This window comes from Artemia sp. Qi Xiang Cuo, chromosome 21 (assembly GCF_049724085.1).
Source record: "Artemia sp. Qi Xiang Cuo chromosome 21, ASM4972408v1, whole genome shotgun sequence".
NCBI lineage: Eukaryota > Metazoa > Arthropoda > Branchiopoda > Anostraca > Artemiidae > Artemia > Artemia sp. Qi Xiang Cuo.
This window is the reverse complement of record NC_142814.1, coordinates 12392984-12417301: the sequence shown is the minus strand read 5'-3', so window position 1 is coordinate 12417301 and position 24318 is coordinate 12392984. Positions and strand designations below refer to the sequence as shown.

At 35.4% G+C, this 24318-nt stretch overlaps 1 protein-coding gene across 2 annotated transcripts in view; it reads right to left on the bottom strand.

Annotated features, from left to right (window-relative positions):
• Nucleotides 1-24318, bottom strand: part of Stat92E (Signal transducer and transcription activator Stat92E) — a 176938-nt gene that overhangs the window by 20367 nt on the left and 132253 nt on the right. For both annotated transcript variants that reach the window (XM_089106763.1, XM_089106762.1), the window contains exons 13-14: nt 15344-15496; nt 906-1030 (exon numbers count right to left, since the gene is read on the bottom strand). In XM_089106763.1, the coding sequence (XP_088962889.1) occupies nt 906-1030; nt 15344-15496 (278 nt within the window). The remainder of the gene's footprint in view (nt 1-905; nt 1031-15343; nt 15497-24318) is intronic.

Here is a 24318-nt window from a genome sequence, read left to right as displayed (position 1 = left end):
TCTTGTATAACTATTCTCGGAACATTACCCTCAAATTTTCGGCCTAAAGTGTTATAATCGTCCTAAGTACCAGGCAATTATCCGGATACCCTTACTTAGTATCCTACCAGGTACCTTTCGTAGATTTCATTTTACATCAGCTTTTGATAGTGCTAGATGATAATTTTGACTTTTAACATCGATAACAGCACTCTTAAACACCCTAGTATCTTGTATCGAACCTATCAGTCATCAATTTACAATAACATAATCAATAAGGTTGGTCGCCTTACCATCTTGCGAGTGTTCTGTTAACTTATGGGCCATTTTATGATCAAATATTGTATTAATTATAGCTAGATTGTTATACCTATAAAATTGCAATAGTCTATAACCGTTGCTATTTTACTTTCCTACACAAAACTTACCTCGGTTATGATACCATCAATCCCTATTCCTACCGACCTGACCGTTAAGATCTCTTAGCAAAAATATCATATTTCTACCTAGGACCCTGTCTAATTGCTCCTGTAACTGTAAGTAAAATTAATAGGAGTCACTACTATCTCCGTAAGTCGGTTTTACAGGGGCATATACTACAATGACTGACACCTTACATTTATAAGCCGTAAAACCAGCATCTGGAATTCTATTATTAGAACCCTCCAACCTAAGCAGAACTTAGAAACTTTCTTATTCATCGAAAGCCCTACTCCCTGGCTATGCACCCCGTCCTCCCCACCTGAATAAATAAATTCTATATCACCGAAGCTCATACCTCGCAAATAACGCAAATAACGTAATCAATAAGACTAGCTTTTAAATCAGTATGTTAGCCCATGGGCCATTTTATGGTAAAATACATTATTAGTTATAACTGGATTATAGAACTTTCCAAATTTTCTATAAGAAAAAAAGATTCTTACCTCCATGCCAGGCAATAGTAATTCCACCCAGTTCTGAATCAGAATATCTTAGCATAAATGTTCCACGAGGACGTAATTTGAGCATATCGACTGTCTGATTTCGACTTATGAACCCATGAATAATGCTTCAAGAAATAGGGAATATAAATTAGTGGGGTACTTCACCCTTTTTTTAGGAATAAATTATTAACAAAAGTTAAAACAAAATTAAATGAACATGCTATTGATACTGAACAAAACAACTCAACATACAATAGGAGCTTACGCTAACCGGAACAGTAAATGACCACACAAACACAATTTTTTTTTAGGTTTCTTTTTAAATGACCACACAAACAAAAAAAAACAATTTCTTTTTTTTAGGATTTAAATAAATACTACTACTACTAACAGCTCACCGCAGCACCAAGCCACCTGACGCCAACACAGCTACGCACGCTCATCCTCCACCCCAATCCATTCAAAGCCTCCCTTTTTACACCCGCCACGAAGTTCCCATTTCCTTTAAGTCTTTCTTTATGACGTCCTCCCACCCCAGACGAGGACGACCTGCTTTCCATTTAGCCTTAGACGGTTGGCCGAAAAGAACAATCTTCGGCAATCTGTCATCCTTCATCCGCACAACGTGCCCTAGCCACCTCAACCTTTCTTTCATTACAGCCCTAGAGAGCGGTATTGAACCACATTTTTCGTATAGCCTATTGTTTGAAATACGGTCAGTCAGCCGGGTACTCAGAACAATCCTTAAGCAATTTCTCTGGAAAACATCTAGCAAACCTTCATCCGCTTTTCGGAGCGTCCATGCTTCAAAGCTATATTTGACCACTGTCATCACTGTAGCTTCTAATACCCTAATCTTGGTTTGCCGACTTATTTTTCAATTTGTCGAAACTTTTTTTAACTGTGAAAAACCACCCTGAGCCTTGGCCATTGTGATTTCAATATCTTCCCTGATTCCACTATCTTTACTATTAATACTACCAAGGTAAGTGAAACTGCCAACCTGATCAATCTTTTCATTACCCAACGTCACCTTTTCATCTTCACTTATTCCTAACCTTAGTGACTTAGTCTTCTTAACATTACTTTTCAAGCCAATTCTAGCAGCCTGAACTCGTAAAACGTCTTAAAGCATATTCATTTTGCTCAAACTTTCATGTAGGATGCTTAAATCATCACCATAATCTAAGTCCAGGAGACTTTTCGCTCCCCATTTAATTCTGTGGTCTCCCATTACCTTTCCTGTGCTCCTTAAGACAAAATCCATCAAAATAACCCATATACAGTAGGATAGAACACAGACCTGCGTAACTCCTGAGTTAATAAAAAAACAGCAGCTATCCTCATTTCCTACCTTAACCGCAGCAGTGCTATTCTCGTACATAGCACTTATCACTTTAATGTATTTGTCTGGTATACCATACAAGGATAACTACTTTACTTAAGCTCTTCTATTAACCGACTCGAACACTTACTCATAATCTATAAAACTGAGGACCAAAGGTGCTTGAAAACTCAGGCACTTCTCAATTATTAGCCTAAGACTGAAAATTTGTTCGACACATCCTCTACCTTTTCTAAAACTGCACTGTTTTTCTCTTAAAAACTTTGTCTACGGCATCTTTCAGTCTAAAAAGTATCATATTAGTAAGTAATTTACTACCTACAGAGACCAGACTAATGCCTCGATAATTACCACACTCACTTTTATCAGCTTTCTTGTAAAGTGGCTTAATTAAGGTTTTTCTAAAACTGTTAGGTACTTCCCCTTTTTGAAAAATCATATTCATAATCTTCAGTAACTTTATTTTTAACCTCAGAGCCACCATATTTAAGAAACTCATTTACCACCCTATCAGCACCTGGAGCCTTATTATTTTTTAATCCTTTTACTGCAGTTGCTATTTCCTCATCACAAAACAAATCTTCCTTCACATCCAAGGTATCAGAAACTTTTTCTTTTTCGTCTATCTCTTTTCCTGCAACTCTCTCTCGGTTTAGCAAATTCTCAAAATGTTCTGCCCATCTCTCTTTATTTTTTCCTTTACCGCTAATTGTTGCCCCATTCCTATCTTTAACTGGGCCAAGTCCGGATTGACTACTCCCTCTTAATTTGTTAACATGCCAGCACAATATTTTACTATTATGCCTTCTAGCTGCATCTTCCAGATCCTCGGCAATTTTATCCATGGCCTCTAATTCACATATTATTTGCTCCTATTTCAGAGCTTTCTCCACTTTCTTGACATTCCTCTTGTTTTTGTATGATCTGTCTATGAGCGATTTCTTGTACAATTCCTTTCTCCTTTCTGTTGAATGTACAGTTGTTTCACTAATATTCTTAGCTGCAGTTCTAGCTTTCTTCCCTAATACATATTCAGCAACTTCACAAATTATTCCAAACATCTTACACATTATCAAATTTTAAACTCTCAAAATTAGTATTCAACTGTTCCTGGAAAACGTCTCTCAAATTCTCATCCTGGAGTCTAACAACATCATAACTTCCCAGGAGGTAGTTACCTTTCCGATATTTCAGCTTTAAATTAACCCTTAACACTACTAAATGGTCATCTTTACTTTTAATATCAATAACGGCACTTCTATATACCCTAGTATCTTGTATTGATCCTGCCAGTCTTCGGTTCACTATAACATAATCAATAAGGTTTGCTGTCTTGCCATCACGTGAATACCATGTTAACGTATGAGCCATTTTATGACCAAACACCGTATTGGTTATAACTAGATTATTATACCTATAAAATTGCAAAAGTATGTATCCATTACTGTTTTCTTTTCCTACACCAAATTCACCTAGGCTAGGATACCATCTATTTCTACCGACCTGGGCGTTAAAATCTCCAATTAATAACATCATATCTCTACCTGGGACCTTGTCCATTAGCTTCTGTAACTGTAAGAAAAATTCATCTGAGTCACTAGCATCTCCGTCAATTGGTTCTACAGGGACATATACTACTATAACTGATACCTGAACTTTTTAGTCATAAATAAGAAGTTAATATCCTATTTTTAATACTGTCCCAACCTAAACAAGACTTAGCAGCTTTCTTATTCCTCATGAGCCCTACTCTTTGTCTATGTACCCCATCCTTCCTGCCTGAGTAAACAAATTCTATATACCTAATTTCATGATTCCTACCCCTGGGATATGAGTTTCTGAAACTCCTAATAAATCCAGTTCAAATCGTCTGAATTCATCAGTCAAAATGTCGATAAAATAGTCATTTTTTAACGTTGTAACATTCCAAGTTCCAATATTCATGTTCTTTAAATCATTGAAATTATTTTGGCCTCAGGAAAAGAAATGATCCCGGATACCAGTGCATGATGGGGATCACATATCTTCTCAAGTCTACACCGAAGTGCTTAAGCCGGCTGAGAAGCGGACAGCAAGAAGTCCCTGGGACCTCCATGAATGGAGGCTTTGTGCAATCCTGGGCCCATCTTAGTCACAACATGTTGTTCAGCACTTGGCGATGCTCTTCTATCAACAAGAGTCGAAATCCTGCACAGACAATCTCAAGCCTATTAACTCCGACTCATTATATATTCATGCCTACAAATATTATGCTACTACGGGGAGGTAGCCCATAATAGATAAATTAGCTAGGAAGAGGATTTTCAGCCCGAAGACGCCCGTCAAAACATACCAAGCCCAGAAGAATTGTCCATTAGTCAGAATCCCGTGCGAATGCTGTGTCGTTTACTAGGCTATAATTTCCTCGATGTGCGCCACTCCTTAAGTAGGAATATAGTTGACCGCAAGGTCCCCAGTCTTGCAGGTACCCCAAAAGGGTCGAGGCAGCCCTTTGCAGAGACCGTTGTCAATAGATCTGGATCTTACGCCCTGCCGCAGTTGTCCTCCTATAAAGGATTCGACCGCGATGGTGTTCTGCATCACCATGCAATTTAACCCTTTACTGGGAGAAGGCTTGTAACTCATGGGACTTGTGGACAAACCAGTGGGTCCTTTTGAGTGTATATTTGAGGGGCCTTCTTCTTCCTCCACCTGTATTTATGACCCCGGGCGAGGGTGCCCCAGTTTCTATTATGGACCCCCACGGGACAAGGTCCCCCCTTGGTCCGCGCCTCCTATGGAGGTACCCTACATATCTGTAGGGCGTTCCCCTATCGTCACCTGGGGACACGCTGAATGGCCTGAGGGAGGCCAGGAACACAAAAATGAAATTAATTAAAAATGTTATGTTTCCTTTAAACATGGAACTAGACTGGGGAATAAAAGTAATCGCCTGAGAATAGATCTGATGAGTAAGAAGGTAGGTCAAGAAGTCAAAACCATAATTCTTGACTTTTCACCATGCTAACCGACGAGCTCTGAGTTGGCGCAAGTCTTGGTGAAACATAATTTCTTTCTCCTCAATTACGATGCTCCGATGTCGATATTCATATAATCATTTGATTCCATCCATATTCTAAAACGATTCACAATCACTTTGCCGGTCGAAAAAAATAGTTTTGGTGTCTTGGCAGCCCAAGTTGGGGCCAAATTGCAAAATATAACTTTTGGAAGATGCACTTTTGAATTTCCTTATTGAAACTGTCCTGTTCTATAGCGTGGGACTTCAAATGCATATTTCATTTTCTTCCTTTTAATTTTAGGCAATTTTTTAACAGAATCGCGGTTGGTAATTTGCTTATTGCTAATTGCTTAATGCTTATTGCAAAATATGGGCGGTTGGTAATTGCTTATGGGCTGTAGCCCTCGTTATGATTTCAGTTTCTAGCGAAAAATTTTCGTCCTGATTAAAAAAGTAGAGATTCGGTGATAGACCTTTGCACTAAGAACACTTTAATTTTTAGGTGAAGAAACCGTCAAAATGAGTTACAAGGAGCCCCCAGACTTGTTGACGAAAAGCTTAGATTAAAAAGGAGCGGAAAAATTGGATCTGGGGGGGGGGGGGGAATTCTCCTACAGCTTCGTTGAAGAGAAGACAGGCAGCAGTGTACAATGGTATGTTTTATGTCAGGCTTTTTTTGTAATATTGTGGTAAGTTTCGCTTGGGCCGACGCGGAAGGGGACCCTCTATTTAATTTATTTCCCACAAAATATCTATTGATGCGTCACATGCTACAAATCGGCCTGGATGAACTATTTTTTTTTTCTTTACGTTTCACTTGCAGGCTGCAGTTTGAGATGACAGAGGTTACTTCACCATGTACTCTTGCCAATGTTGTATCCATGGGGATACTGGGTTTGAACCCCCCCCCCTACTTTCTTCTCCAACTCATAAAAAAGTAAAAAGAAGTTCTATATAAATAAATTTTTGATGCGTTTTGTAAAGTTTACTATTAAACCACCCCCCCCCCCTACAGAACAAAAATCCTGGATACGGTCTTGATTCCCATCCTTACTGGGTACAATTTATCAAGAGGGCAAGAGATACCTATCTGCTTTCAAAATAAGAAAGGAAGATTTCTGGAATAGATTGGTAAAATCAAGAAAATTCATAGACTGAATATTTTTACCTTTATAATAATAACGATAATAATTTACTTTTAACCCACATCATATACAAAAACGCCACTTCTGGAGAATAACGAAAAAAAGAACAAAAAAAACAATAGAATACGCTACATGTATGAACTACATGAAACCTTAAGAAATTAAAATAGCAGAGTAAATAAAGAAAGAAAAAAAACATTCAAGACAAAAAAAAACCGAGGAAACTAAACTATTAACGAAAAAAAGTGGTGAAGAAGGTGAAACGGAAATCAGTTCCATCATAAACAGCTTGTGGTAATAAGCCCATAATTTGCTAACCTTGAGTGAAGAAACACTTTGAGGCGTTTAAAAGATTAAAAATGGCAGTTGCAAACAAAAGCAGCTTTAATTACTGTTGTTAGTTCACAATTACTGTTATTAATTTTTCAATTAGTTGTCAATTAGTGCTATGTCTGAGCCACAACATGGTTATAAGACAATGTCCCAATATCAATATAAGACGTAAGATTGAGTTGATAAGACAACAACATAAGAGTAATAAGCAATGTCAGCATAAGACAATGCTGAAAAGAAACGATCAATATTTATGAATGGTACACAGGTTTTCCCCTTAGTTTTATTTATTTGTTCATTCATCATAGGCAACGCAATAGCGTGTCCTAAGTGAAGAACGATGTTGCCATAATGTATTATTTTTTTTGTTTCTTTCTTTGCATCTTCTGACCAAGGCACGTCGAATAGAAGGAGTTGTCGTAGAAACTTCAAAAGGGGCTCATTCGAATGGAAATTGAGAGTTCTAGTGCCCTTTTTAAGAGCCAAAATTGATCGGAGGGGAACTAGCTCCCCCCTCCCTCCCCACGCCTTATTTTTCCCCAAATGCATCCAAAAGAAATTTTGAGATAGCCATTTTATTCGAAATAGTCCAAAGATCATATAACAAAGTCTTTGGAGTTGAAACTAACCCCAGAGACTGGGGGTGAGAGGATGTAAGTTATGCCCCGGGGACACATATGGTTTTATGGAAGGCGTGGTCGTATAGACTTTAGAGGAGGCTCATTTAATTGAAAATTGAAAGTTCTAGTTCCCTTTTAATAGTCGCAAGTGATAGAGGATAATTAGCCCGCCCCCATCCCACAAAACCCTCTTTTTGTGGAATGCCTCTTATAGAAATTTTAAGATAGCCATTTTGTTAAAAATGGTTCAAAGAAACACATAATAATGCCTCAAGGTTGATAAATCCCCCGGAACCAAGGGACAAGGGTTATAAGCTATGCCCTGGGGGCAAAGGTTTTTATAAAGTGGGTGGTCGTATAAACTTCGTATAGGGCTCAGTTGATTATAAAACTAAGTTATAATGCCCTTTTTAAGAATCAAAAGTGACTGGAAGACACCCCCCCCCCCCACCTCCCTAAGCCCACCCTTTCCATAAACACATCCAATTTTTATGAAATGGGTGGTCGTATAAACTTCGTATAGGGCTCAGTTGATTATAAAACTAAGTTATAATGCCCTTTTTAAGAATCAAAAGCGACTGGAAGACCCCCCTCCCTAAGCCCACCCTTTCCATAAACACATCCAATCAAAATTTTGAGGCAGCTATTTTGTTGAAGATTGTTAAAAGGTCAAGTAAATATGCTTTTGGTGATGTCAAATCCCCTACAGCCATCAGGACAAGGGCTGTAAGAAGGTATACGTTATTGAGAAAGGTGGGCATGTTTGACCTTTACTTTCAAAAAAGACGAACGGCATTCAGGTGAGTCTTTCAGAAAATGTTGCGCGGAATGTTGAACTAAATCAATACACGTTATGCACACATGAGTCGTCAAAAGGGCATAACTCAGGAATGACTATGTATATTAATTTAGAACTTTAAGGGAATGATAAGGGAGATAATCAATTGACCAAAAAACCAATGCTTGCACGTTACTACTACTAGAACTACTACTATTGCTACCACAGCTACTACTACTACTACCACTACAACTACTGCTTCCGTAGTGAGTACTACCAAGCTGAGGACTTTGAAATAAACATCTGAGGAAACGTTGAGGGGAAGCTTGAACTAAATCAAAACATACTATGTTCATACAGATTGAGGAGATTACAGAGCAGGAAATTACGAATATTGTTTTGTCTTTGAAGAATTCTTCAAAAGGTTTTAACCAAATTTCTGCTAAAGTAATCGAAGATATCCTTCCATCGACTATCATCCCACTTTACTATTTGATTAACCAGTCATTTCAACTAGAAGTATTTCCTCAACGTCTTAAATTGGCAAGTCTTAAAGAGACAGCTCTCTTTAACGGAGGGGATCCCAAGGACTCTGGAAATTACAGGCCAAGCTCTCTTCTGTCGAAAGACAGCTCTCCTTAACGGAGGTGATCCCAAGGACTCTGGAAATTACAGGCCAAGCTCTCTTCTGTCCGTGTTCTCTAAGATATTTGAAAGGCCAATGCTCAAACATCTGATGAGTTTTTTTGAAGTAAAAAAAAAATACCATCAGCATCAGTTTGGGTTTCGTGCCTAGCATTCTACTTATACGAAAATCTCTAGATTTTAATCTTAATCCTGTAGCCATTATACTTGACGTAAAGAAAGCTTTTGACAGCCTTACACAAAAGATCTTCATTGGTAAGCTTTCTCATCTTGGTGTGCGTGGGGAAGCTTTGTCTTGGTTCTCTTCATACCTCACTGACAGATCTATTGCAAGGGAAGATACAGACGCACAAGTTCCAACTTGAATGCGGAGTGCCCCAAGATTTTATTCTTGGACCAACCATCTTCCTCATCTATGTGAAAGACCTCTACCGGCTTTTTAACACCCAATAATGGCATTTTCAGATGACTCTACTCTAGGTGCCGCGGCTTCGGATAAATTATCACTTATTTTAAAGCTTCGAGCAATGACTGAGAAGATTTTCAATTCGTTTGACGTAAATCTACTAGCTTTAACTGTAAAAAAGTAGTACCTTCTGATTTTTCTCGAACAGGTATGAGCTGTCACCCAATAACTGAGCTTCGTTCACCAATAGGCTTCAAAGTCCCCCCATCCACCCCCCGATCGATATGTGTATTTCCTGGGAGTTCTTTTGGATGAAAATCTATTGTTTAAGTGGCATATTCAAGCAATAAGAGTCAAAATTCCTGTGGACTTGGAATCACCCGAAAATTAAAGCAATTATTTCCTTTTCCTATTCTCCGTCTTCTATATCCGTCTCTAAATAAATAGTAAACAAAAATACACATAATAAGTTTCATAAATAAAAAATTAAAGAAGAAAAGAAGAAAAAAAAAGTAAAAATAGAATCCCCCCTCCTCCGCAATATTTCTCTTATTTCCTAAACTAATTCTTAAAATGCAGTTAAAAATTATTACTAAAAAAAAATATTTCTGCGACTCACAAATTGGTGTAAAAAATGCAGATAAAAAATAACCTTATTTGAGACTGTTAGATAAAGTCTTCAGGAGATAACCACCTTCTTCATCCTTTAGGAACTTAACCGCTGAACAAAAATCTTCTGATAAACCCCTCCAACACCACCACCCCCCACCCTCCCGAATAAAAATCCGACCCTGGTAATTATCAATGACAACTTGGATGCAAACAGCAAATTAAAAGTAATTGTTTTATATAAAACATGGCACCAGGCAACTTTAAAGATATGTCTTAAGTCATAGCAGTATCATGTTACTATGAAACATACAAAAATACGAGTTTAACAGGCCTTATAAGTGTCTTATGGTAATGCTCATGTGTTGAGCTTCTTCTGGAGAAAACAATGTAATGACAAAAATCTTACTTAATAATACGCAGGAAATTTATATTAAACGATGGGTCGATTCCACTTTAATCCATATTTTGTCTTTACTTATATTTTCGTCTATATTTGAAAAAAATACAGCTTTATCTTTTATGCATTTCCACATTTCAACTAATCCCGATATTAACCGTCATCCATGTCGTGACGAATTTTTTTTTTTAATAATCAATTTAAAGGTAAAAACAAAACCTTCCCAGATGGTGTTCATCATGGGTTCCGGCAAGGGGAGGGGGCAGGGAGGTCATGCCTCCCCCTGGAAGTTTGGGACTATAAAGTAATTATAAGGAAACCAATGGAAAAAAGCAGAATAAGGAAAAACCATAGAAAAAATATTTGTTGCCCCATTGTTGGCTACGTGCCAATAGATTTTGACCCATAATAACGAAAAATATAAGTTCTAATTTGTGACTGAGTAACCCCTAACCAGTTTTTCACAAACACTTTTTCTATATGATTTGGTTGGAGTAAAAAAAAAAAACAAAAAAAAAAAACAACAAATTCTTCACAGTAGTGAATGGTAAGTAAATAACGATCCTTGTCAATAAGGAAAGTATAAGAGCCTAACTATTGATAATATTGAGTCAAAGAATCAGCTAATTATAGTGATCTTAAATATGAATTTGTTTATTAGTAATTAGTGCAGTTATTAGAACAAAAGGAAGTTCGTATAATTATAGAAAACACAAGGAAAACAACTTAATAAGGGACAATTTCGGTAAAATCTGCCGTCAACTTTTGCTTGCATTGCAAGAGTACCCATGAGCTGATATATGAAACCACTATAATCAGAAATGTTTCCCCTGAACGGAATTCTAAGAATTTCTGTTTTTTCCCCCTGAACAGATACATTTTTGTGTTTTATTATCATTTTTTTTTGTTTCTAGGAGTGATTGTATTTATCTATTTGTCACTTTGAAAAAGGTTTAAATTTTACAGTTAAAAAGTACAAAGGTGTCAAATTACTGGTTTTCGGCATTCAAAATTTAATTAAAAATATTGAATTAAATATTTTTATTTGATTTTCTTAATCTTAGTTTTAATGCTTTACTTTGAACAAACTACTTTGATAATGCGTTACTTTTTATAAACACTGAGTCTAAAGGCATTGAATATTTTGGTGTTTGATAACCAAATCGGCATTGCTCAAAAGAACTTAATACTGGAAGTTTATATATTAGTTTTTGTAAGTAGGCTTTTGTTTTGTGCATTTTTGTAGCTACTTACTTTTTTCATTTTTAAATACTTTTACTTTGATTGGCATACTTTTTCCATTGCCTTTAGAGAATACTTTGATTGGCATACTTTTTCCATTGACTTTATAAAATTCTTTGTCTCTAAGCTTCATTAAATAAAGAAAATAAAACAAGTTTTTTCAACTGAAAGTAAGGAGCAACAGTAAAACTTAAAACGAACAGAACTTATTACATATATGAGGGGGGTTGCCCCCTTCCTCAACACCTCGCTCTTCAAGCTACAGTTTTTTAGCACTTCAAAAAAAAGTTACTTATTGTTCTAATTAAACGACCCTTGTGTTTCAGGAATTGTTTTTAAAGAATTGGGACAAAATTTAAACTTTAGCATAAAAGCGAGATGTTGAAGGCGGGGCAACCCCCCTCATATGCGTAATAAATTTCTGTTTGTTTTAAGTTTTAATCTTCTTCCTTACTTTCAGTTGAAAAAACTTGTTTTTATTATCCCAGATCGTTTTTTAAATAACGCCAGGATACCTGGGTCCACCTCCACGGAAAAATGCCCCTCCCCATAGAAATATCCTCTGGACAATTCAGTCCTGGAGAAAATTTACCCTGGAAAATTACCCTTAACATCTTCACGCGTAAAATTGAATCTGTAAAGAGAAAGCAAGACATATAAAGAAATTTCGTATATATATTCTGATAAATTCAACCAGTATAAAATTTCTTGTGATAATTTCACCCCCTGGAAACCATCCTCTCCATTGAAAATTCTCCCAGCAGAAAATTCGTCCTCCCCTCCTCACCCGAAAAATGTATGCATGCATCCCAATAAAAAATAAAACAAAGGGCGATTATTATGACTAACCTCTCCCCAGGGGTAGTAAGGGGGGGGGTCATTTTATCTTCAAAGACATAGTTATTGGGCCTTTCAACTATGCCGAAGAAAAAAGCTATCTCAAAATTTTGATAGGACGATTTTGGGAAAAAAAGTAAAGTGAGAGGTGGTCGAGTTATCCTCCAATTTTTTTGGTTAGTTAAAGGCCACAAAAACTTTTCATTTCCATTAGAATGAGCCCTATCCCGAAGTTCTAGGCACAATTGGTCGATACGCTCACCCCTGGAAAAAAAAAAAAAAATACAAATGAACACGCATCCGTGATTTTTCTTCTGGGAACAATTACAAATTCCACATCTTTGCAGGTATGAGCTTGAAACCTCTACAGTAGGTTTCCTTGATACGCAGAATCTGATGGTGTGATTTTCATTAAAATTATATGACTTCAAGGGGGTATTTCCTCCTTGTTGCGAAAATTAGACAAATTTTCTCAGGCTCATAGCTTTTGATGGGTAAGAACAAACTTAATGAAACTAATATATTTGGATTCAGCATAATAAGCAAATTCTTTTGATGTATCTATTGATATCAAAAATTCCGTTTTTTAGAGTTTTGGTTACTATTGAGCCATGTCGCTGTAAGTAAGTTACAGTTCATTACCACGAACTGTTTGATTACTTATCAAAATCCGAACAGTATTACCAAAAGTATTGTATTCATAATACTTTACAGTTTCATGAAACAAAATTAAACAAATATGAAAGGTTTTTCAACTAAAGTAAGGAGCAAGTTTTAAATCTGTTCCCTGCTTTCAGTTGAAAAGCTCTTTTTTTCATTTAATTTCTGATTGTTTTCCAAATCATACCCAGGCCAAACCAAGATATAATTTGAGGTACCGGTCCCTTAAATCCCTGGTCAGTTGCTTTTAAAATGTGTAAATCAAAAATTGTACATTGCTTAGTACCCTTCTACGTTTAAATTTGCAATTTCAATTTTGGATAAAATTTGAATATACTTAAAAAATTGGTGATGGATAGTAATTTTGGTAAAAAGTCCTGGTTAGTGTTAATACTGAAGAATTTTGGTTGGCTGAAAAGGAGGATTATTGTTTGTATGGATGGAAATTCTGTGATATTTTTGATCTTCTACATAACTGAAGCCATCACACCCTCTGCACTAGGATTTTCTTATCCATAAATATATTACATATTTTTTTTTTTAATACATTGAAGTACTTCATATAAATACAAAAAGAAAAATATTACCATTGAAAATTGCTGAAAACTAAGTTCCTAGCAGTATTTGTAAGTAAGTAAGTAGTAGGTAAGTATGACGGCACTAGACCCTTAAGGTCCAAACCGACGGTGCTGATCTCCGTTTCGTGGCCCTTTAGCCAGGAAGTGCAATGGGGGGATGGGCCCAGCCATCCTGTACTTTCGCACAACCTTCCTGCTTACCTTCCCCAGATTTCTCCAGGTACACATTTAGAGCTGGGTCGACTCTGGCTAAGCCTACAGAGTCACACCAGTGACCAGCGTCCCAAACCAAATAACTAGCCACGCCAGGAATCAAACCCATACCCCTTGGACAAAGAATTCTCAACCCAGCGCACGTCCACTTAGCCAAGACGGCTAGCAGTATTTGCCACCCCAAAGAAATTTCATGGCGGGGCTGATGATGACCTGCCTTGCCTTTTCCACGTCTGTGCTATGGGAATGTAACATATTAGCTGTATAGAGAAACATTCTAATTAATTCCTACTCCCCCCTTCCCTTTTTCAACATTTATCTGAAGCCTCATGCAGAGTAAGCAGTTTGTCCTTTAAAAAGTACTTTTTTAGGAATCTACCCTATCCCCACCTAAACAATGACTCCCCCCCCCCCTCATTATAGCTGATACGCAATTATAGATCACCAAACGTAGCCTATTTTCAATACGAATAAAGCGAATCAACTTGGTTGAATCCAGCACTACCACCGTGTGGTATTACTTCTTTTGCGACTTGGAAGCCTAAAATATATTTATTGATACTTTTAAATTAATTAGCTTCTCAGAATCTTAAATTGAATGCAAATCCGTCCTCTTCGGGGTAAAGTCGTAGTTTGGTGCCCTAAACCAACTAAACTGTCACCCAACCACAACTGCTGTTTTGGCGTCTGGCCCCCCTGGAAAATTTTCTGCCGGCACCCTTGGTGTTCATACGGCCTAACTGAAAATATAGAAAAAAAAACTTTATAATATTCGATACTCTTTAAAAACAGCTGTTTGCCAATCTTACTTGATAAAGAGAAAGATGACGTTCGATATTTCTATATATCGTAAATATTCTTAAATATAATATTTACGTAAATATAATATTTACGTAAAATATAAATATAATATTATAATATATATCGTTCAATATTTCCTAAATATCGTAAATATTTAAAGACGAGAACACACATATTATGAATAGCAATATTTTTTTTCTTTTTTAAGTGGGAAAACGTGGAAGTGACCCAGATAATCCGTTTAAAATAAAGGAATTTTTTCAGGAGAATTTTAGGAATCGTATCCATTTTTTTCTGGGGAAGGGGTGGGGGGTTGGCGGGGTTAAAAAAGGAATTTTTTCAGGGGGGGGGGGTGCGAAAAGCTTTTAAAAACGCATCAAAAGTTTGTTTATATTCATTTTTGCTACATTTTTACGAGTCAGGCGAACTTTTTTTTTGGGGGGGGGGGGGTCAAACCCAAAACCACTCAGCCCCTCCCCCTGACCTGGAAACGGCCTTGTCATACAGCAGCCAGTTTTTTCGGTGTCTCTCAGCCTTTCGTTTTAAAATTGTACACTTTTAGACTTGTAAAACAATTATAATCTCTAACCATCTCCAAGATATGAAGATCCTGGTATAGTCTCACGTGCATACATACTTATCTATATAAACTTTTTTCATTTATATTTTTCCTTATTAGTCCAAGGACCCATAAAGTTGTTGTCTGATAAAGGTTTTTATAGCACAAAAACATTACCAGAATATATAGTGCCAGCCATGCACAGCCTTAAATGTGTATAGACTTATGTGCAAATATACAGACTTTCGTTGTGTATACAGACTTACTTATCAACCCAGGGGCCTCTTAAATGTTCTCTGGTGAGCTTCTTTATAGCATAAAACCATTCCCAGAATGTGAAGTTCCGGTCTGGCAAAGGCTCTTTGCAAAATTGAGACCATGTAATTATGCCATTTGGATTGTCTCCAGCATTGGGGTTCCTGGAAAAGTAAGAGGAAAGAAATAACGTAAGTAAGAGGTAAGAAAAGAAAAGAAATAACGAAAAAAAAAGAAAGAAAAGTAAGAGGAAAGAAAAGAGGAAAGAAATAACCTATTACTGTAGACAAGCATATCTTTCTTTAAGGTGCATAAAAATTGAATCAAAACTGACACTTCAACTCTAATGGAAAGTTTGTGATTTTTTGGAGAAGCAAAGAACACAGCATTAGACTTAACAGTCCTTACCAGCGGTGCTGATCTCCTTTTGATGGCCTTTCAGCCAGGAAGTGCAATGGGGGGGGGCTAGTCATTCTGTGCTTTTACACACCCTTCCTGTTTACCCTCCCTAGATTTTTCCAGGCACCCATTTAGAGCTGGGTGGGCTTACAGAGTCACGTCGCTGACCCCCATTCCAAACCAAATAACCAAGCAACATCATTGCTTGGTTAACTACAATAGACTTAAGAAACTACAATAAACTGGGCCAATTCCACTCCCCTCTAAGGGAAAAAACTGCGAAAAAGTCCAAATTTGTGAGTAAGAGACTGGTCTCTTACTTTCGTCTCTTACTAGGTTGCTAGCTACTGCTGCAACCCGGATTCACATATATAGTTATGAGAGGCAGCGTGGTCCAAGAAACTGGTGTTAGTCACCAGTCTCTTCGGAGGCGCGGGTTAAAATCCTACCGCTGGTATACGATTATGAGGTCATTGATTAATCTTTAATATGAAATATGCAATTTTTCGTAGAAAACTGATTCTATTTTAAAAATAATTTGTTTTAATTACGAAAGGTTTTGAACCCCATTAATTTCCTTTAAAATGAGCCATTGAACAACTCTCTATGATGTTCCTGTACCAAGCTATTCTCTGGAATTACTAACCTGTGCTATAATTAAGTGGCGTATAAAATTTAGTATAGGCAAGAGGTCGTTCTTTATTATAATTCAAAAATCAAATATCTTTGAAAAGACTGCAGTATGAAAAGACATCAAAAATGCAGTTTTTAGTTGAAAAGTTTATTCTGTTTTAAAAATAATTTGTTTAAATTACAAAACGTTTTTAACCCCATAATTTCCTTTAAAATGAGTCATTGAACAACTCTCTACGATTTTAAAGTGCCAAGCTGTCTGTGGAAAAGAAAAAAGGATAAAAATATGCCGTTTAGGTAGAATGCTGTAGTTGCTGCCATTTTTCTTGATTTCCAAGCCAATATATTTCCCTTGCTGTTCAAGCTAAGGAACAAAAAGTTTGCTATACAGGGTTTTCGGACATGGCGGTTCTAAAGGTGTACTTTTTGTTTTGATCTGACTCTTTTTTTAGGAGCTGTGGGTTTTTATATTTCTTAGTATTGGACGTGATCGTCTCTTACTAGGTTGCTAGCTACCGTTGCAACCCGGATATAAGTGGCCTATAAAATTTAGTATAGGCAAGAGATCGTTCTTTATTGTAACTTTTTTTCAAAAATAAGGCAAATTTTCTCAGGCTCGTAACTTTTAATGGCTAGGACTAAACTTGTTAAAACTTACATATTTAAAATCAGCATAAAAATCCGATTCTTTTGATGTATCTATTGGTATCAAAATTTCGTTTTTTAAAGTTTCGGTTACTATTGAGACGAGTAACTCTTACTATAAAGTTCTTTACCACGATCTGTTTGATTGCTTAAAAAATCAAATATCTTTGAAAAGACTGCAGTATGAAAAGACGTCAAAAATGCAGTTTTTCGTAAAAAAAATGATTCTATTTTAAAAATAATTTGATTTAAATACAAAAGATTTTTAAAACCAATAATTTCCTTTAAAATGAGCCATTGAACAACTCTCTACGATGTTCCAGTGCCAAGCTATCTGTGGAAGAAAAAAAAGAAGAAAAAAAAAGATGCTATTTAGGCAGAATGCTGTAGTAGCTGTCACTTTTCTTGATTTTCAAGCCAAAATATTTCCCTTGCTGTTCAAGCCAAGGAACAGAAAGTCTCCTATATAGGGGTTTCGGACAAAGTGATGCTAATGGTGTACCTTTTGTTTTGATCTGACTTTTTTTTTAGGAGTTATGGGTTTTTATATTTATTAACATTGGACGTGATCGTCTCTTACTAGGTTGCTAGCTACCGCTGCAACCCGGATTATATAAAAATGCTGTTTTTCGTAAAAAATTATTCTTGTATTTATATAATTTCCTTTAAAATGAGCCATTAAACAGCTCTATGATTTCCCAGTCCCCAGCTAGCTCAGGAAAAAGAAAAAACGGAAAAAAAAGATACCGTCGATGCAGAATATCGTAGTTCAAGCCGATTTTCTTGTTTTTTAGGCCAACATATTTTCTTTGTTGTTTAAGCTAAGAGACTGTAAGTTTCCTAAATAGGAGTTTCAGACAAGACGGTTCTAATAGTTTACTTTGTGTTTCGATCTGACGCTATTTTATGGCTTATTTTATTTTTAGTATGGGACGTGATCGTCTATTACTAGGCATTGGCGCCCATAAGCTGAATTTTAGGGGGGTTAGCTGGTCTAATTGGCACTTCCAATGCTGTATAATAGAAATCTCAAAACAAAAATATAAAATATAAGGCAGCATCATTCAGCCATAGGGGGGCTGGAGCCCCCCTCTGCCTCCCCCCCCATACAGGCGTCCATGTTACTAGGTTGTTAGCTACCGCTGTAACCCGTATATCAGAAGATAGGAGAAAAAAAGTCTAGTCTATCATAAGAGGGGCCGAACTGTAGTAGTTTTATTAAATTATAAGACGACTTTATTTTTGATTATTTATGATAACACTAGTTGTTAATTTGTTTTATGATTTTTTTTGTGCATTTTTGTGAGTCCAAAATTTTTATTAATTTTTTTATTGTGACGATTATTATAAATAAAAGTCCCAGGTGGGACAAACTCAGTTCTTGATCTTTGGTTTCAGACCATGCTTCCTTTCCAATTGAAAACAAATAATGAAACAATTAAACAATAATTTAAAAAAGTTTAAGCAATAACAATTAAAAATTTTATTTTAAAAATTATATAATTAAAGTAATTAAATAATTAAAAATAATAATTAAAAGAAGATTCTAAGGTTCGTGAATGTAGACCCAAAAAGCAACTTAAGCCAAGTACTGAATATAATTTTTTAATGATGACATAAGCGGGCAACAATAGATGACATCATTAGTAGACTAAGTTATCATGATACATGATGCGTAAACAAAAGATAAAGATCCTTCAGATACATTGATAGCCGGCATATGGCATCGAATCGACATTCGAGTTGCTGGGACTTTTTCTTACAGGGAAAGGTAACAGGTTTATTGCCAATCCTGGCGGCAGCAGGAATCGAACCCCAAGTTCCGCATTGCCAAGCAGAGTAGCAATCCACTGTGTTACCACAAATAATGTTATTAACGTTATGTTCATAACATTCTAAAGAACGTTATATAGAAAGTTACGACTGTAAATAAAATGTCCCCGCAATAAATGATTTTTTAGACCATCTGTATACAAGATCGACAAATAAAATTTATGTTAATAATTAGGTTACATCTAGGTTGGGGGTTTTGTTTTAAGATGGGTTAAGTTATAGAATTCATAAGATGGGGATCTTAAAAGTAGTTGGAGTGTAAGTGGATTTAAAAGGCCGTTGAAAAACAGAATTGTTTCTAAACATTATTTTGATGATTAAATTGATAGGATAAATAATTGATAGAATAGCATTAAAGAACCAATATAGGTATTTTTATTATTGTATTTTTATTTTAACTGATGTGTGTTAGAGAAGGAAGTGAATACAAAGTTGGTGGTAGTAGGTTACATGATGTTATACTTATGCTTTTTTTTATCCCTTCTTAGGATAATGTTTTATTTTTTATTTCTGTGGATTTCTTTTATTACCCCCCCCCCCCCCTATCATACCGAAACATTTGAAGGGAATGTGGTTATGTTGAGTTTGTGTTAATAATTGATAGTAACTAAAAATAAAATACAAAAATAGCAAGAAGTGCAAGAAAAGGAGTGTCCTCCTCTAAGGGTGTGTCTCAGCCTATTGAAAGTTTTAAATCACTTTTGGGTTTCAATCTTAAAACTCTGATATTTAAAGTTTGGCTCGTGTTTTATTGCAAATATTGCTTGTAAATTGTAGTTTTGGAATATTCCAGATACATCATAAACCCATATAGATTTAAACCAGTGCCAAATTAAACAGCCGAAGTTCGTAAAATTCACATCCCCACTAACAAAAAAAAATTATAATGTTTTCTTTGGCTATTAGAATATAATCGTAAACTTATATCGAGAATGTTCAACTTGGATATTAAATAAATAGATTTAACGAGGATATTAAATAAATAATATTAAAAAATATAGAGTAAGAAGGGCTAAAAATAGGATGCAATGCTATTCTAGGTACAAATAGTATAAATATATATGATAGTCTTACCTGTTTTTTTTTTTTTTTTCAGTTAACTATTTTGTTGATAGATTTTCTTTTTTTTTGCATATTTTCACTTCTGTTTCCACCCCACCCTTCTTTTTTTTTTGCTTACCTTTTTTAATGTTCTTTTTTAATTTAAAAAACTTTTAAATTAAAAAATCCCTTTTAGGATTTTATAAAAATGATGTCATTTCACTTGTTGATAGATAAGTCTATCATTCATTCATCCATACATGATTTTTAGGGCAGATCTAAAGTAAATAGTCACCTAAAGAACAAAGGGATGAAAGATCGGATTAAAAAAAAGGATCGACAGATCGGAAAGCCCTGGTCTAAAAGAAACAAACAAATAATACATTGTGCCCAAATCGCTCTTTACTTAGGCAGCGCTATTGCGCTGCATATGATTGTACAGTGGGTAAATGATAAATAATTGTCATCAATATCAAAATAGTGTGGCATAACCTATTATATACGGCACGAACAAATTATATTTTCTTATGAATTCGTTCATGCAATTTTTGACGCAATATTTCAGACAACTTATTAAAATTGCGCGGTTTTGCATCACAAGAAGTGTTTTATTCAGCTTTTTTTTAGCCTAAAATCCTTTTTAGGCTAAAAAGTATTACTCTTTTAGGCTTACTCTTTTTGCTCCTTTCTTTTTTGTTTTTCTGTCGAAAAAGAATATAAAATTTTCGATGCCAGTTCAAAATATTACCTAGGTATTTGTTTCAATCGTTTCCCCGAGTCATAGAACTCGGGGATGAAAGATCGGATTAAAAAAAAGGATCGCCAGATCGACAGAAGTGTTTTATTCAGCTTTTCTTTAGCTTGCCAGCAAATCTGGATGATTTTATAAACCAGTTTTTTTAGCCTAAAATCCTTTTTAGGCTAAAAAGTATTACTCTTTTAGGCTTACTCTTTTTGCTCCTTTCTTTTTTGTTTTTCTGTCGAAAAAGAATATAAAATTTTCGATGCCAGTTCAAATTATTACCTAAGTATTTGTTTCAATCGTTTCCCCGAGTCATAGAACTCGGGGATGAAAGATCGGATTAAAAAAAGGATCGCCAGATCGACAGAAGTGTTTTATTCAGCTTTTCTTTAGCTTGCCAGCAAATCTGGATGATTTTATAAACCAGTTTTTTTAGCCTAAAATCCTTTTTAGGCTAAAAAGTATTACTCTTTTAGGCTTACTCTTTTTGCTCCTTTCTTTTTTGTTTTTCTGTCGAAAAAGAATATAAAATTTTCGATGCCAGTTCAAATTATTACCTAAGTATTTGTTTCAATCGTTTCCCCGAGTCATAGAACTCGGGGATGAAAGATCGGATTAAAAAAAGGATCGCCAGATCGACAGAAGTGTTTTATTCAGCTTTTCTTTAGCTTGCCAGCAAATCTGGATGATTTTATAAACCAGTTTTTTTAGCCTAAAATCCTTTTTAGGCTAAAAATTATTACTATTTTAGGCTTACTCTTTTTGCTCCTTTCTTTTTTGTTTTTCTGTCGAAAAAGAATATAAAATTTTCGATGCCAGTTCAAATTATTACCTAAGTATTTGTTTCAATCGTTTCCCCGAGTCATAGAACTCGGGGATGAAAGATCGGATTAAAAAAAGGATCGCCAGATCGACAGAAGTGTTTTATTCAGCTTTTCTTTAGCTTGCCAGCAAATCTGGATGATTTTATAAACCAGTTTTTTTAGCCTAAAATCCTTTTTAGGCTAAAAATTATTACTCTTTTAGGCTTACTCTTTTTGCTCCTTTCTTTTTTGTTTTTCTGTCGAAAAAGAATATAAAATTTTCGATGCCAGTTCAAATTATTACCTAAGTATTTGTTTCAATCGTTTCCCCGAGTCATAGAACTCGGGGATGAAATATCGGATTAAAAAAAGGATCGCCAGATCGACAGAAGTGTTTTATTCAGCTTTTCTTTAGCTTGCCAGCAAATCTGGATGATTTTATAAACCAGTTTTTTTAGCCTAAAATCCTTTTTAGGCTAAAAATTATTACTCTTTTAGGCTTACTCTTTTTGCTCCTTTCTTTTTGTTTTTCTGTCGAAAAAGAATATAAAATTTTCGATGCCAGTTCAAATTATTAGCTAAGTATTTGTATCAATCGTTTCCCCGAGTCATAGAACTCGGGGATGAAAGATCGGATTAAAAAAAATGATCGCCAGATCGACAGAAGTGTTTTATTAAGCTTTTCTTTAGCTTGACAGCAAATCTGGATGATTTTATAAACCAGTTTTTTTAGCCTAAAATCCTTTTTAGGCTAAAAAGTATTACTCTTTTAGGCTTACTCTTTTTGCTCCTTTCTTTTTTGTTTTTCTGTCGAAAAAGAATATAAAATTTTCGATGCCAGTTCAAATTATTACCTAAGTATTTGTTTCAATCGTTTCCCCGAGTCATAGAACTCGGGGATGAAAGATCGGATTAAAAAAAAGGATCTCCAGATCGACAGAAGTGTTTTATTCAGCTTTTCTTTAGCTTGCCAGCAAATCTGGATGATTTTATAAACCAGTTTTTTTAGCCTAAAATCCTTTTTAGGCTAAAAAGTATTACTCTTTTAGGCTTACTCTTTTTGCTCCTTTCTTTTTTGTTTTTCTGTCGAAAAAAGAATATAAAATTTTCGATGCCAGTTCAAATTATTACCTAGGTATTTGTTTCAATCGTTTCCCCGAGTCATAGAACGCGGGGATGAAAGATCTGATTAAAAAAAGTCGCGCCATATCGACAGAAGTTTTTTAGACAGCTTTTATTTAGCTTGCAAGCAACTCTGGATGATTGTATCATCCAGATTTTTTAGCCTAAAATACTTTTTAGGCTAAAAAGTATTACTCTTTTAGTCTTACTCTTTTTGCTCCTTTCTTTTTTTGTTTTTCTGTCGAAAAAGAATATAAAATTTTCGATGCCAGTTCAAATTATTAGCTAGGTATTTGTTTCAATCGTTTCCCCGAGTCATAGAACTCGGGGATGAAAGATCGGATTAAAAAAAAGGATCGACAGATCGACAGAAGTGTTTTATTCAGCTTTTCTTTAGCTTGCCAGCAAATCTGGATGATTTTATAAACCAGTTTTTATAGCCTAAAATACTTTTTAGGCTAAAAAGTATTACTCTTTTAGGCTTACTCTTTTTGCTCCTTTCTTTTTTGTTTTTCTGTCGAAAAAGAATATAAAATTTTCGATGCCAGTTCAAAATATTACCTAAGTATTTGTTTCAATCGTTTCCCCGAGTCATAGAACTCGGGGTTGAAAGATCGGATTAAAAAAAAGGATCGCCAGATCGACAGAAGTGTTTTATTCAGCTTTTCTTTAGCTTGCCAGCAAATCTGGATGATTTTATAAACCAGTTTTTTTAGCCTAAAATCCTTTTTAGGCTAAAAATTATTACTCTTTTAGGCTTACTCTTTTTGCTCCTTTCTTTTTTGTTTTTCTGTCGAAAAAGAATATAAAATTTTCGATGCCAGTTCAAATTATTACCTAAGTATTTGTTTCAATCGTTTCCCCGAGTCATAGAACTCGGGGATGAAAGATCGGATTAAAAAAAGGATCGACAGATCGACAGAAGTGTTTTATTCAGCTTTTCTTTAGCTTGCCAGCAAATCTGGATGATTTTATAAACCAGTTTTTTTAGCCTAAAATTCTTTTTAGGCTAAAAAGTATTACTCTTTTAGGCTTACTCTTTTTGCTCCTTTCTTTTTTGTTTTTCTGTCGAAAAGGAATATAAAATTTTCGATGCCAGTTCCAAATATTAGCTAGGTATTTGTTTCAATCGTTTCCCCGAGTCATAGAACTCGGGGATGAAAGATCGGATTAAAAAAAAGGATCGCCAGATCGACAGAAGTGTTTTATTCAGCTTTTCTTTAGCTTGCCAGCAAATCTGGATGATTTTATAAACCAGTTTTTTTAGCCTAAAATCCTTTTTAGGCTAAAAAGTATTACTCTTTTAGGCTTACTCTTTTTGCTCCTTTCTTTTTTGTTTTTCTGTCGAAAAAGAATATAAAATTTTCGATGCCAGTTCAAATTATTACCTAAGTATTTGTTTCAATCGTTTCCCCGAGTCATAGAACTCGGGGATGAAAGATCGGATTAAAAAAAGGATCGCCAGATCGACAGAAGTGTTTTATTCAGCTTTTCTTTAGCTTGCCAGCAAATCTGGATGATTTTATAAACCAGTTTTTTTAGCCTAAAATCCTTTTTAGGCTAAAAAGTATTACTCTTTTAGGCTTACTCTTTTTGCTCCTTTCTTTTTTGTTTTTCTGTCGAAAAAGAATATAAAATTTTCGATGCCAGTTCAAATTATTACCTAAGTATTTGTTTCAATCGTTTCCCCGAGTCATAGAACTCGGGGATGAAAGATCGGATTAAAAAAAGGATCGACAGATCGACAGAAGTGTTTTATTCAGCTTTT